At 34.0% G+C, this 13,782-nt stretch overlaps 5 protein-coding genes and 1 pseudogene across 6 annotated transcripts, besides 2 other annotated features; 4 read left to right on the plus strand and 2 right to left on the minus strand.

The window, feature by feature from the left end:
• Positions 1-24: 24 nt before the first annotated feature.
• On the plus strand, positions 25-4,278 carry TVAGG3_0969720 (Nfx1-type zinc finger-containing protein family; the record flags this gene model as incomplete). Its single annotated transcript, XM_001325026.1, has 1 exon — positions 25-4,278. One exon carries the CDS (start codon positions 25-27, stop codon positions 4,276-4,278), a length of 4,254 nt encoding a protein of 1,417 aa, XP_001325061.1.
• A 796-nt stretch (positions 4,279-5,074) lies between these two features.
• Positions 5,075-6,273, plus strand: TVAGG3_0969730 (pectin lyase-like family; the record flags this gene model as incomplete). Its single annotated transcript, XM_001325025.1, has 1 exon — positions 5,092-6,273. The coding sequence occupies one exon, from the start codon at positions 5,092-5,094 to the stop codon at positions 6,271-6,273; it is 1,182 nt and encodes a 393-aa protein (XP_001325060.1).
• A 30-nt stretch (positions 6,274-6,303) lies between these two features.
• Positions 6,304-6,951, plus strand: TVAGG3_0969740 (uncharacterized protein; the record flags this gene model as incomplete). Its single annotated transcript, XM_001325024.1, has 1 exon — positions 6,406-6,951. The coding sequence occupies one exon, from the start codon at positions 6,406-6,408 to the stop codon at positions 6,949-6,951; it is 546 nt and encodes a 181-aa protein (XP_001325059.1).
• A 661-nt stretch (positions 6,952-7,612) lies between these two features.
• Positions 7,613-7,645: a mobile genetic element.
• A 346-nt stretch (positions 7,646-7,991) lies between these two features.
• On the minus strand, positions 7,992-9,570 carry TVAGG3_0969760 (glycine-rich protein family; the record flags this gene model as incomplete). Its single annotated transcript, XM_001325023.1, has 1 exon — positions 8,020-9,138. The coding sequence occupies one exon, from the start codon at positions 9,136-9,138 to the stop codon at positions 8,020-8,022; it is 1,119 nt and encodes a 372-aa protein (XP_001325058.1).
• Positions 9,571-9,636: 66 nt separating this feature from the next.
• Positions 9,637-10,419, plus strand: TVAGG3_0969770 (maturation of LSU-rRNA; the record flags this gene model as incomplete). The annotated part of the gene is made up of 1 exon (XM_001325022.2): positions 9,656-10,390. One exon carries the CDS (start codon positions 9,656-9,658, stop codon positions 10,388-10,390), a length of 735 nt encoding a protein of 244 aa, XP_001325057.1.
• A 2,019-nt stretch (positions 10,420-12,438) lies between these two features.
• Positions 12,439-13,739: a mobile genetic element.
• On the minus strand, positions 12,519-13,643 carry TVAGG3_0969790 (annotated as a pseudogene). Its single transcript has one exon. A coding segment is annotated over exon 1 (1,125 nt).
• Positions 13,740-13,782: the final 43 nt, after the last annotated feature.

The following is a 13,782-nucleotide window of genomic DNA, read 5'->3' on the forward strand; positions in this document are numbered from 1 at the left end:
AAGAACCTCAGAGATTACTATTCAATGACAGATTTCTCTGAAGAAAAAGACAAAATGAAAAACATCACAGAAAAGGTAACCAACTACACAATAATGTTGTCTTATCTTTATGAGATTGCAAAAAAGATCGATATGTACATCAAAAAGCCCGCTCAACCACTGCTTAATGAAATCGAGTTTTTGCTCTGCAAATATATCATTCCTTTGACACCACATGTCGATTTCAAAAAGTTTTTCATTCTTCCTTTCTATCCAAATGTTATCAAGAAAAATAGTAAAAAAATGCCAAAGAAAAGTGATTTCATTAAATATTGGGTTCATGATACATTTATGAAAGAAATGAAATCATTAGGAAAATCTCTTCATATCAAAGTATTGGATCCGAAAAATGAAGTGTTAACCATGGATTACAATGAATTTAGAGATAAGGAGAATGATTATGATGGAGATTTTCTTTCTGATGACATCAATGTTGAATATTTAAACATTGACTTAAAATTCCAATCTCCGCAATTGGTTAAACCAAAACCTGTTGAAAAGAAAGTCAAAGCAAAAGATGATTCTGATGATGATTCCGAGGATGCATCAACTGATGATGATTTTACTCCAGCAGATGAAAGTCTCGTCGATACAGGTTTGTTGGGATTGAAAGACTTATCAGATGAAGAAATTTTATCAATGCATGATGATCTCATTGATACATATCTCAATGAAGCATTGAAGAAATCAAGAGAAGAACCAAAAGAAAGGTTCAAGTTGATGTTGAAATTTATCCAACAGGCATTGACAATCATTACAAATCAGAAAGATACATGCATTTTGCAGAAAGAAACAATAGCGAAGATGCTTGATGAAGAAAAGAATAAAGCTTTTGGAGAGTACTACAAAAAGTTCAAAGTTATTGGACTTACAGCAAGCTACGCAACAATGCACAGAATGGCAATTGAACAATGTGGCTGCGAGTTCATGATCATTGAAGAAGCAGGTGAATTGACAGAAGCAATCACAGCATCTTTCCTTGGCAAATCAATCAAACATTTGATGATGATTGGCGACTTCAAACAATTGAGACCAAAAGTTGATTACTTGGTCCGACAAGAAAAGAATCCAATGTTATCATACGACATTTCACCATTTGAAAGACTTGTATTGGCAGAACAAGCCAAACAAGGAAAAGATCTCTTCCTTTTGACTGTTCAACGTCGTATGCATCCAGAGATTTCCAAGTTAATTAGGGAACATTTCTGCCCAGATATTCAAGATGGCCCGAATGTTTCTAATCTTCCTATTTGTTCTGGACTTACTAACAGAGTCAACTTCGTTTTATCAAACAATTTCACAGAAGATTCAATTGCAACTTCAAGATCTAAATACAACTCAAACGAAGCAGATTATGCTGTTGCATTAGTTTTCTTTTTCTTGTTCAGAGGATTTTCTCCTAAACAAATCTCAGTCATTACATTGTACAAAGGACAAGCAAAGAACATCAGGAACAAACTTAAGGAATATTGGATGACCAAAAATAAAGAAAGAGAATTTGATGATTACAATCCTTTGCTGCTTAGTGAACAAAAAATTGAAAACGTTTATGTACAATGCATTGATAACTATCAAGGCGAAGAAAATGATGTAATCATTGTTGCAACAACAAGATCTGAGAAAATTGGATTTGTTAAGACCGAAAACCGAGCTTTAGTTACTCTTTCAAGAGCTAAATGCCATTTAGTTGTTCTTGGAAATGAAACACTCTTAGCAAAAGAAGAATCAGGAATTTGGAACAAAATCATTGCATCATTAGATACATTATACATCAATGCAAAGAAGCCTGGTATTTACATTGAATGCCCTCATGAAAAAGTTGTCTTAGATACTCCAAATTTGCTTTGGGAGAAAAGGTTTGGCAACTGCCATCGCATTATCAAAATTCCTCTTGAATGCGGTCACACAGCAATTCAATATTGTTCAACAAAGCTTCTTCCATGCCAGAAAAAGTGTCTCAAAGTTTGCCCTGGATGCAAGAGACAATGTGGCGTGGTTTGCTTCAAATGCCAACAAAATGGATGTCCGAAATGTAAAAAGTCGGTTGATTATGAATGCACATTGCATCACAAAACAACAGTCGAATGTTATCAAAGACAGCATGTTAAGGCTGAAATCGAAAAAGTTTTACACAATGCAGGACTCATTCAGGTTCTAGATGTTGAAATTACTCCAGAAGTAATTCAAAAATTTGTAGACCAATTAGATCCAATTAATCAACTCAGGATCGAAAACTTGAAAAGATCTATCTGTTGGCATCAATGTGATGAAACTTTACCATGCGGCCACAAATGTACGGCAAATTGCAATCACATTTACAATCATGAGCCTCATGTCTGCACTGCATTAGTTGACTACACGTGCGAAACATGCAATAGATCTCAGAAAATAAAGTGCGGGGATAAATTTAAATGCAGATTAGATTGCTTAGATATTCTTTATTGCGGTCACAAATGCCAAGGAACATGCGGTGATCCATGCATCTGCAGACGAAGATGCGATTATATCTATCCATGTGGACATAAATGCACAAGATTCTGCAGTGATAAATATGATCATCAACATTTGTCTTGCTCTGTATGTGAATTAATATATTCTCATTTGGAGTCTTATGACTCTAATTTCAAGTGCGAAACATGTGGTAGAATTTGTAATGATTTCTTCGAGACAAAATCATGTGAACACAGATGCGATAAAGAATGCGATATTTGTAAATCAAAATGTTGCTCATGTTTCGGTGAAAAATGTGTTTTCTGTTGCGACCATGACTGCAAAGCAAAATTCCCAGAAAACGAAACACTTTTCCGTCCAAACAATTGCAATTGCGTCATGACCCTCAAAGAAGCAAAAGAAGCAATACAAGCACAGTTCAAATCAATGACTGATCCTGACTTAGAAAATCCGGAACAATTGACATATTTGCATTGTCCAAATTGCGATAAACCAATTACAAATTCATGGATTTTCACCAAAGAGATTAGAATTGTCAATAAATTGATCAAACAAAGAGATGAAGAAGCTAAAAAACTTTTAGAATTTTCTGAATCTTCAAGCAATGAAGACTACTGTCGCCATCTCTTCAAAGTTGTTGCCTGCAGCTGTGGCAAAGTCAACTTCTTTGATTGCAGTCCAACTGATGCAAATCCAAAAGGAGAGATTTTCACTTATAAGTGCTCTTGTGGAAAAACATACACTTTCACAAAAGATGACAAAAAGAAGAAATTGGTAATTGAAAAGAAATCCAACAATAAAAAAGGCAAGAAACAGCTTGAAAAAGAGAATCAGCCAAAAGGAAATGATTCAAATGATAGCAATTCTTCTGCTGATCAGAATCCAACTCCTCAAAAGAATGAAGATCAGAATGGAAGCAAAGCATCCAACAAATCGCAAAACTCAAACAAGACTGGTCAAGGAGAAGATCAAGATCAAAAGCCAAATTCTAATCAGGATAAAAATGGTAAAGGATCAAAGCGCAAACAGCAAGAGAATTTGTATGCACCATATGTTCCTAAACAAAGTAATGATGAAGAAAATTCTCAAAAGAACCAAATTGATGATTCATTACCAAAGGAATCTACTTCATCTGAACAAGAAAAAGATGAAGGATCATCTCCACAGAAAAATGAACAAAACAAAAATGGAAAAGGACAAAAGCGCAAACAGCAAGAAAATTTGTATGCACCATATGTTCCTAAACAAAGTAATGATAATGGAGATGTGCGCAAGGATCAAATTGATGAACAACCACCAAAGGAGTCTTCATCTTCAGCCACACAGAAGCAAGAACAAAACAAAAACGGCACAGGATCAAAGAAGAAGCAAAAAGATAATTGGTTCAAAGAATACATTCCTTCTGAAAACAAAAATGAAGATAGTGATGGATCTAATGATATATCTTCTTCCAGCCAGGCTAAGGATCAAGAACAGATATCAAAGGGAAATCCACAACAGAATCAAAACAAATCTCCTAAAAATCCAAAGAAAAACAAAAACTTCAAAGCTCAAGAACAGAAGCAGATTCCTCCCAAGAAAGAAGATGCTGATTCACATGATCAAAAATCTCAAACAGGTAAAACAAAAAATAAAAACAAGGAGGATCTTTACAAACCTTATGTTCCAAAAGAAACAAGTCAAAATGATGTTGTTCATGAACAGAATCAAAATGATATGAAAAGCCCAAAGACCCAACAGAACAAACAGAATAAGAAGAAGTTTGGGAAAAAGGATGGCAAACAATAATTAATTTTTAACAAATTTTGTTATTTTTTATTTTTATGTATAAAATTTTATATATTTTGCTTGATAAAGTATTATATTTGTTTTTCAATAAAGAATTAACAATATAAAAATATGTAGAAATTCAAAATGCTATATTTAATATTAAGATATTAAAGAAATTGAATTAAATGTAAAGGTTTCGTAGCTCAGTAGGTAGAGCGTAGTGCTGATAACGCTAAGGTCTTGGGTTCGAGCCCCAGCGGAACCATTTTTTATTTTTCAAACGAGAACTTTCTCCTATGAATTTATCTTTTACGACCATATGCTTTGCACGTTCAAAAGGAAGACTGGTCTCCATCTAAACGATCTATTTTTTAACTGCATATCTAAACAAAATCGGAAATTATTTTTGGTATGTCGGAATCATCGGACATTCCCATTAATTAAGACTTAGCCACTTTTAGACGACCAATTCCTATTCTTAATTCAACGAGACTTGTGTTCAAATTTGATCAATCTTCCGAAATAAGAGTACTTATTCTATTTTAAATCAATGTGCCATCAATGTTGTTTCCATATACAGGGAACTACAGAAAAGCGTCGCCGAAAATTTTCATGGGAAAAACCCACAGAATGGTTTTGAAAACCTTTTCACGTTATTAGATCTATTAAAATGCATATCATTAAAAACAATAATGCTGACGGTAGTTTCGTTTTTTTGAATGTACACCGGTAATCTCAATTTTTAACAATATTTTGAATACTCCTAATTTTCAACAAATTGAATGGATAGAACGATAACATTCTGAGACAACCAATTTTTTTACATCGACCATGTTATCCCATTTCATAGCATTTTCTCAGTCATATACTCTTAGTAGCACATTTCAAACCCATCAGCCCGATTTCAATTACAATCCACAACTCGATTTCTCGATTTCAGATAGAATAAACACACAGGCTAACTTTCAAGCATCAACAATATCTGGACTATCGAAATCTACTCGCACTTACTTCAGAAGTGTCATCAAAACTAAAGATTCTACATTCAAAGATTGTTACGCGTTCGGAGTTGGCTTAACCATGGGTTCTGGTGGCGCCTTCTATCTTTCAGTTAGTAATTTAGATGCAGAGAATACCGTATTTGAGTCAAACAACGCTTTAAACGGCGGAGCTCTTTCATTAATGGCAGGAAACTTATTAGTAAGCACTTCAACATTTAAAAACAATCTTGCTTATGAAAACGGAGGCTCCATTTACGTGACATCAAGTAAATATGGACTTTTTACAGAAATTGACGAAAATATCGATAATGCAGTTAAATTTGAGAACCAGCCATCAGTATACATATCAGATAATACTAAATTTACCTCAAACTCCGCAAATAACTACGGAGGAGCTCTCTATTCCCGTTCTGTCAAAGAAATGATAATTAAAAGCTGCATTTTTGAGCAAAACCAAGTTCAATTAGCAGGATCCGCTATATTCCTTAATTCCACACCATCAAATATCAATGACAACCAGTTTAATTCCAATATTTGCAAATTTAAACAAATTCAAGCGGGATCATCATCAATTTTCAAGCAAAAAATGTTCAAAACATCAACACAAGCTAATGGTGGTGCAATATGTATATATTCTGACTCAAAATCTACAGGAATTTTAACAAATCAAAATAAATTTGACAAAAATGCAGTTAGTGGGACATATTCATACCTAATGGATGTACCAGCAGACATATCATTCGCAGGTAATGCTGAAATCCAATGGATTTCATCAGGAGAATGCCATATGAATTATAATTTAGATTATCCTCATTTAATCACTTCAATTAAGTTCCTTGATTGTTATTCTTTATCACCATTCACCAATATCACAGAGAAAGGCCTTGGAACTCCTTCATCCTCTAACCAAAATTTTGAAAATCAAAATTACGACGATAGAACCTCATTTACGCCCAATTCTCTTCCTAGCACTCCATCTCCAAACCCTGAAGAGAATCCAGTCGTTATTTAGACCGTTTCCAACGTAATTTCAAATAATTTTGAAAATTTCAAAACCGTTTCCATTTCTCCGCCAACTCCATCTAGATCTCTTGTTTTCTTTGTCCCAGCCAGAACCAACAACAACGGAAAGTTCACCAAAACGATGACAATTGTGAAATCAGAGTATTTTTCATCGACATCAAAATTAACAATGATTTTGACACGAACAACAAGTGTTTCTGATAATCATTACTACTATGTGAGTACTTATCAGGAGACATATGTTGTTATTCCAGTGATTGTCGAAACAGATGTTGAAATTGAATCATTTATTGAAGAAAGCAAGAAAGAAGCACCAAAAGACAAAAAGACAACAATATACATTGCTATTGGTGCAGCTCTTGCATTTCTAATCATAATTTCACTGATTTTGATTTTTATCATCAGAAAGATTAGAAATAGTGATGATGATGACAACTCATCCACTTCTGAACTGTTTATACAGTCAGAAGCACCTAAAATCAGTCAATCAATGACAACTACGTCAATGACAGTTGACAATCCTCTGTTTTCTACAACTGTAGACCAAGATGATCCATTCAAACTCGAATTCGACTCCAGTTCAACAATTGACGAAGTTGGCTGCGAAAATGGTCCTCTGACTCTTTCTGACTCTGCTGAAAATACTTCTGGATTGGAAGAACTTTAAATTGTTTGTTTAATTAAAAATCTTTGTTTTTTTTACTATATTCATTAGTGATTTTTAAAGTGATTGTTTTAGAGTCTCTGAATATGACTTACTTATTGGTTTGCTTTATATTGTTTATATTATGATTTCATTGTTGAGATACAGATAAGACACAGATATTAGTTTGCTTTATATTGCTATTTCTTTATGGATTATCTGTATTACTTCAATGATAAGAAATTTATAAATTATTTATCTTATGACTTCATTGATAAGTGATTTTTAAAGTGTTTGTTTTAGAGTATCTGTATAAGACTTAGTTATTAGTTTGCTTTATATTGTTTATACTATGACTTCATTGTTGAGATACTGATAAGAAACAGGTATTAGTTTGTTTTATATTATTATTTCTTTATGGATTATCTGTATTACTTCAATGATATAAGATTTACAAATTGCTTGCTTTATTTTTTTTTTTTAAAATTGTTTTTGACTTCATTGATAAGTGATTGTTTTAGAGTATCTGTATAAGACTTAGCTATTGGTTTGCTTTATATTGTTTATATTATGACTTCATTGATGAGCGATTTTTAAAGTGTTTGTTATTGATATGAGACACAGATATTAGTTTGCTTTATATTGTTATTTCTTTATGGATTATCTTTATTTATTAATTGTTTGAGAGAATGTCAGAAACTAGTAAGTGCACCCTTAAATAAAAATCTTTGTTTTGACTTCATTGATGAGTGATTTTTAAAGTGTTTGTTATAAATTTAGTAAATACAATATCTCAGTATTGAAGGACTTTAAATGTATGATAAATGTTCAATCTCAATTTATCATTTGTATAAGTCTAATTTATTAATTTTCTCTATACAGTAGTTTTTTTATAGAATAATATCCTTATCATTGTATAAATTATACAAATGATAACTGTGTGCCTTCATTGATTTACATAAGGAGCCTTGCAAGAACAATATATTTCTATAATTAACATATAAGCAAAGTTTGAGCTCAAATGGATCAGGGGAATAATGATGCATCAAATCAATTGTCATAAATTTGAATTATGGTCAAATAGAAGGTTTATTAAATAGCACAAATAAGGAAATAAAAAAGAATACTAAATGATATCCTATATCTTTCAAAACATGATGCAGCATCAGGATATGCAAGAGTGGTGATGATCAATCGTCCATTTCCTTGCCAGATTCCAGGAACATGAACTACGTCAGTAAACAAATATTCCGAATTTAAATTAAATTTATATACATCAGAACCGAGCTCATTATAAAACTCATCATGGTATGGGATAGGACCATTAGGAATAAAAGCATCTTTAGTTAATACCCAAGAGCTACCACCTCCACAGCCAGAGTTAAAATGATTACTTGCAAAACCGCCGAACCAGCCAGCTCCAGCTCCGCATTTATCAACCATTAATGTGGACTCTTTTATGCCATTAGGATGCTTAGATATCTGTGCTTGTGCTGCTTCTCCACTTCCAAAAGTAAATCCAAAACTCGAATTTGCAACTAAATTATTAACGTAGTAACGAGTATCCCACCATCCTTGGGCAACAAGACCGCCGCCTGAGCCACCTCTACCATCATTACTAGCTATATCATCAGCTCCACCACCAGCGCCGCTGACTATAACTCGATGATATAATGTATTTTTCAAAAACTTCACAGATGTAGCTCCGCCACCACTAGCAGTACCATACAGATAAGCAGAAGAGCTTCCGCCTCCGCCATATCCACCAGGAACCATTATTCCTGGGTCATAACACTCAATTTTGGCTTCACAGGGAAATGTGAAATAATCTCCCTTGCCACCGATCGTGGCATAGATTTGGATAGCCTTTCGGATACTAATTATCCCACTGACGTAGCCACCGGCACCGCCGGCATCGAATGAATCAAGGCATTTTGTATTTCCATTGAACTGGTCAACAAGCTCTTGGGGAAGACAGACACCATTCTCATAATGAATGGTAGAGACTTTGCCTGTTCCAGTCCCTCCTGAGGCTCCATATAATTCAAATTTATATAATCCTTTAGGAAGATCAATGACATAATCAGTGCATTTTAAGGAATTAGCACATGGATAATCAAATGTATACGCCGGACCTCTTTTTGAAACATTTAGAGGGTATTTAACAACAATACCTGGTTTATCTGGCTCATATAAGGAATATTTTAGCATGGGAGCTAATCACAATGGTTAAAATCGAATACAAGCTAGAATGATCTGGAACATTCTGAATCGCCTTCCCCCAAAACAACAATTGCTGGTAGTAAAGTAAATTCTAAAACGCTTTTCAAGAATGTTACTCATTTTTATTGATGTATAGTCTAAGATTGTTCTTGTACTTCATCCCATGACTCAATTTTGGAATCCAAATTCAATGAAATTTCCTAATCAAAAGTATTCAGCCAATAAATTCCCATAATTCTTTATTCGTAGTTAAACTTTCGAATCGAAGGCATCAACCATGGAGTTTTCGGATCAAATTTTGCTCAATTGTGGATGATTTTTTATGAAATTTACGAAATTGCAATGTACACATCAAGTATGATTTATTGATTAATTAATATTCTTTTTCAATGAATAAATTCGGTTTTGGCTACATCCAGGACCGATTATTTTAAATTCAGAATAAAACGGTTTTAGCTGGGTCTTTGAAGGGAGCTCTCAAACTCTTCTCAGACCATTAAAAATCATGGCTCCAAAGGCTACATGCTCTGCTCCAGAGAAGGTCATCGAGGATAAGGACATTATTCGTCAAGAACACCTCTTTGCACAAGAGGAAGTTGCATCACACGTTGATACAACTGCTGAAGTCCATTTCCCACAGTATGTTCGTATCCAACGCCAGCGCCGCATCCTCATGAAGCGCCTGAAGGTCCCACCACCAGTCAACCACTTCTCACACACTCTTGACAAGAACATTGCTGTTCAACTTTTCAAGTTCCTTGAACACTATCGTCCAGAAACAAAGGCCGAGAAGAACCAGCGCCACAAAGAAGAAGCTGATAAGACAAAGAAGGACCTCAAGGTTGCAGCAACATGTTCAAAGAAGGCTTTAGTTCAAGGTATCAAGAATGTAACTGCAGCCGTCGAATCTAAGAAGGCACAGCTTGTTATTATTGCTCATGATGTCGATCCAATCGAACTTGTCATTTGGCTTCCAGCACTTTGCCGTAATCTTGAAATTCCTTATTGCATTGTCAAGAGCAAGAGCCGTCTCGGACAAATTGTCGGCATGAACACATGCTCTGCTGTCGCTCTTACAGAAGTCAAGCCAGAAGATCGCGCTGCTTTCACAAAGATCGTAGATGCAGTTAATTCTGGCTTCCTTGCTCACTACAAGGAAGAAATGCACAAATGGGGTGGTGGTGAACTCTCCGAGAAGACAATTGCTAAGCTTATTGCTCAAGGAAAGCTTAAAGAATAAAGATCTGTTATGTTATTGTTAAAATAAAACATCAATTAACTTTTTAACTCGGTAAATTTATATTAAATGCTCTCTTATTAAGTTGCTCCAGAGGTTTCTAAATTAATGCAAAGATTTGGAAAGAAATATAAATCATATCAAAAAAAATTCCAGAATTTGGATGTAACAATTAGCAATTGAAGATCTAATAATGTAGAATACACTATCAGAAAAAATGATGTTCTTTAACTTCACTTCATGCAAATGAGAATATATTTCTCTTCATTATATCTTGTTTTTATTTCTCCTTTAGATATATTTTGATTTAGTCATGAAGCCACAATGAGTGGGGTATTTCAAGCAGATATTTTACATCAAAATTAGCTTCCCGAAAGATAAGAAACCAAACTGCACTACTTTATCACATAATTCATGCATGAATCAATCATTATCCTGTATATCTATATATGCATCGTGAGAGAGAGGATACAGTAAACAATTTCATGCTTATCCTTTTGTAATGCTCATAAGAGTGAAGTTCATCCTTTGTAATCCCGTGTTTTTTATATCAATTTTAACAAAAGAGAAGATTGGAAACAACATCCTCGTCACATTTTTTGATGTCCATATAGAGTTGACGTATTATTTTGAGATATCGCTATAGATTTTTTTCCCATATGTTAAGCAACGACGATAGGAGATTAACCTTGATTTAACCTTTAATTTTGTAGCGGGATTACCAGTAAATTCTATTTGAAGAAATTGTATTCTACTAATAGAGTTACAAATATTGAGATCAAATCTAGGTGTGAAATTATTTTTGGACAACTTGGTCCATCATATTGTGGTAATCATGCTTTCGAAGGGAGCAGACGCACTCTCAAATCGGTTACATTTCAGGAGAATTCTGAACTTACTACAATCGGTGACTGTGCATTTTTTGAGTGCACAGAACTCAATGTAATCGATTTTTCAAACTGTAAATTTCTGAAAACAATCAATAGTTATGCATTCTATAATTGCCATTCGCTAGCGAATATATCTTTACCATCTTCAGTACAAGTTTTGTTAAAATACTGTTTTTGCTATTGTTCAAAGCTTGAAAATATTTTCATTACATCAGATTCTGAACTTCAAACAATGGATACCAGTTGTTTTAAAGGAACAATTCTTAAAAGTCTTTTAATTCCAAAATACGTTTCAATGATAAAAGCAAATGTAGAATCCCCAGAACCGCTTCAATCAATCGAATGCGATGAACTAAATGAATTTTTTACTTCAGTGAATGAAATTTTATATACAAAAGATAAAAAATCACTCGTTTTCTTTCCGAGAAATCACTCTAAATCATTCACAACGCCAGATTTTATTGAAAATATAGGGTATTATGCATTCGCATTATCATTTATCGAATCCATTACATTCGCACCAAACGTCAAAACAATTGAAACATATGCATTTAGTGGTTCGCGATTAAAGTCACTGAGTCTTCTACCTTACATTAATTTAAATGGCTATGGACAATTTCAAGACTGCAAAAGCCTAAATGAAATTATAATTAGCGCAATATGTTTTATGGAAACAAGTATATCAAGTATTGTATTTCCAAACACATTAAGAATTATTGGCCTTAATGCTTTTGCACATTGCTATAATCTGATTAATGTAACTATCCCAAGTTCGGTTACAGACTTAGGGGGCAGATGCTTCTCTCCGCACACCAACATTACATTTGAGGAAGGATCTCGGTTCATAAAAGATGATCAAAATCTAATATATAATTCAAGATCAGCCCTGTCTTTACGTTTGAGCGAGAAAGAATCGTATACAATACCAGAGTTTGTTGAAGAGATTTGTGACGACGTGTTTAGTGAAAATAATAATATAAAAACTATTGTTTTTGATGGTGAATCGAAGCTTAAAACAATAGATAACGCAGCATTTTTTAATTGTAGAAATCTAACAAATATTATTCTTCCAGATTCTCTTGAAGTTATTAAACCTCGCGCATTTTCAGGTTGCAAGGCCATCAAAAATTTAAAATTCGGAAATAAATTGAAAACTATATATAGGGTGTCCAAAGGTGTGTTTAGCACAAACCTGAATACTGCGAATAGAAATAAACAAGTTACATATATATAAAGTTTATTTAAATATAATCACCATTGGATTCAATCACGCGTTCGCAGCGATCGATCCAGGCTTGAAAGACACGCTTTAAATCATCATGAGAAAATTGCTCAAATTGCTCTCTTACAAAATTTTCAAGATCATCTGGACTCGCGAATTCGCGTCCTTCAGCTCTCTTTTTTAGCGTGCCGAATAAACAAAAGTCAGAGGGTGCAATATCAGGTGAATAAATTGGGTTTGGAACAACTTTGACATTTTTTCCAACAAGTAATTCATTACCTTATGACTTTTGTGAACTCTTGAATTATCAAAATGAATTGCAAACTTTTGTTTTTGTTGTTTGGATTTCTCAAACTCATCAGAATTGATAATTTGAGTAAAACATTGTCAATTAGATACTGAGCATTCATCGTATTAGGTTTTTGAAGAATATCAATTGCGATGATGCCATTCACGCCCCAAAAAACCGACAACATCATCATTGGTGTGTCAATTTTTTTCTTCGGGAATGTTTGCGGATTTTCATCCTTCGGGATCCACATGATTTTGGCTTCTGTTGCATATTGAAACCAAGACTCGTCCCCTGTTACTAAAAAGCGAAACTTCTTGGATTGATACGCACCCAATATAGAGAGGAGCTCTTTCGAAAATTGGACTCTAGATTTTTTTTTGAACTGAATTAAGGTTGTGCGGAACCCAACGTGTATACGCTAGTTTGTAGTTCAAATAATTGTGCAGATAATAACTGACTGTTGTACGTGGTATCTTTGTCATCTCCTCTATCCTTCTGAGTGATGCTCTTGGGTCTTCATCTAGCGCTTGAAGAATTGCTTTGATTTTTCTTTGATCCGGCGATTTTTTGTCAATTTTTATGATGGGCGCCTTTTTGTTCATGAAGTGATACATCCTAACATGATACGTTACAGTGGAATAGCTAGGAGCATCCATACCGAAGCATTTACCAATGTCTCGTAGATTTTTTTACAGTCTTTGCATTTTTTTGCAAGAGCGAGGATGTTTTCTTTATGATTCATTAAAAAATGAAAAAAATCCCGCCAAAATTTCCCGCGAAACCGCCTCTTGTCTCAAAATTCATTTTATATCCCGGCATGGCGCCAAAATACAACATACTCATCATATACATATATTCATATTTTTTATTATATATTTATAATCAGCATATATCTCCTTTAATAGTCTCATATAGAGCGCTGTGCTAAACGCACCTTTGGACACCCTATATGATTAAGCTTTTTATGGGTGCACAAGTCTTGAAGCAATCG

This window comes from Trichomonas vaginalis, chromosome I, assembly GCF_026262505.1.
Source record: "Trichomonas vaginalis G3 chromosome I, whole genome shotgun sequence".
NCBI classification, from domain to species: Eukaryota; Parabasalia; order Trichomonadida; family Trichomonadidae; genus Trichomonas; species Trichomonas vaginalis.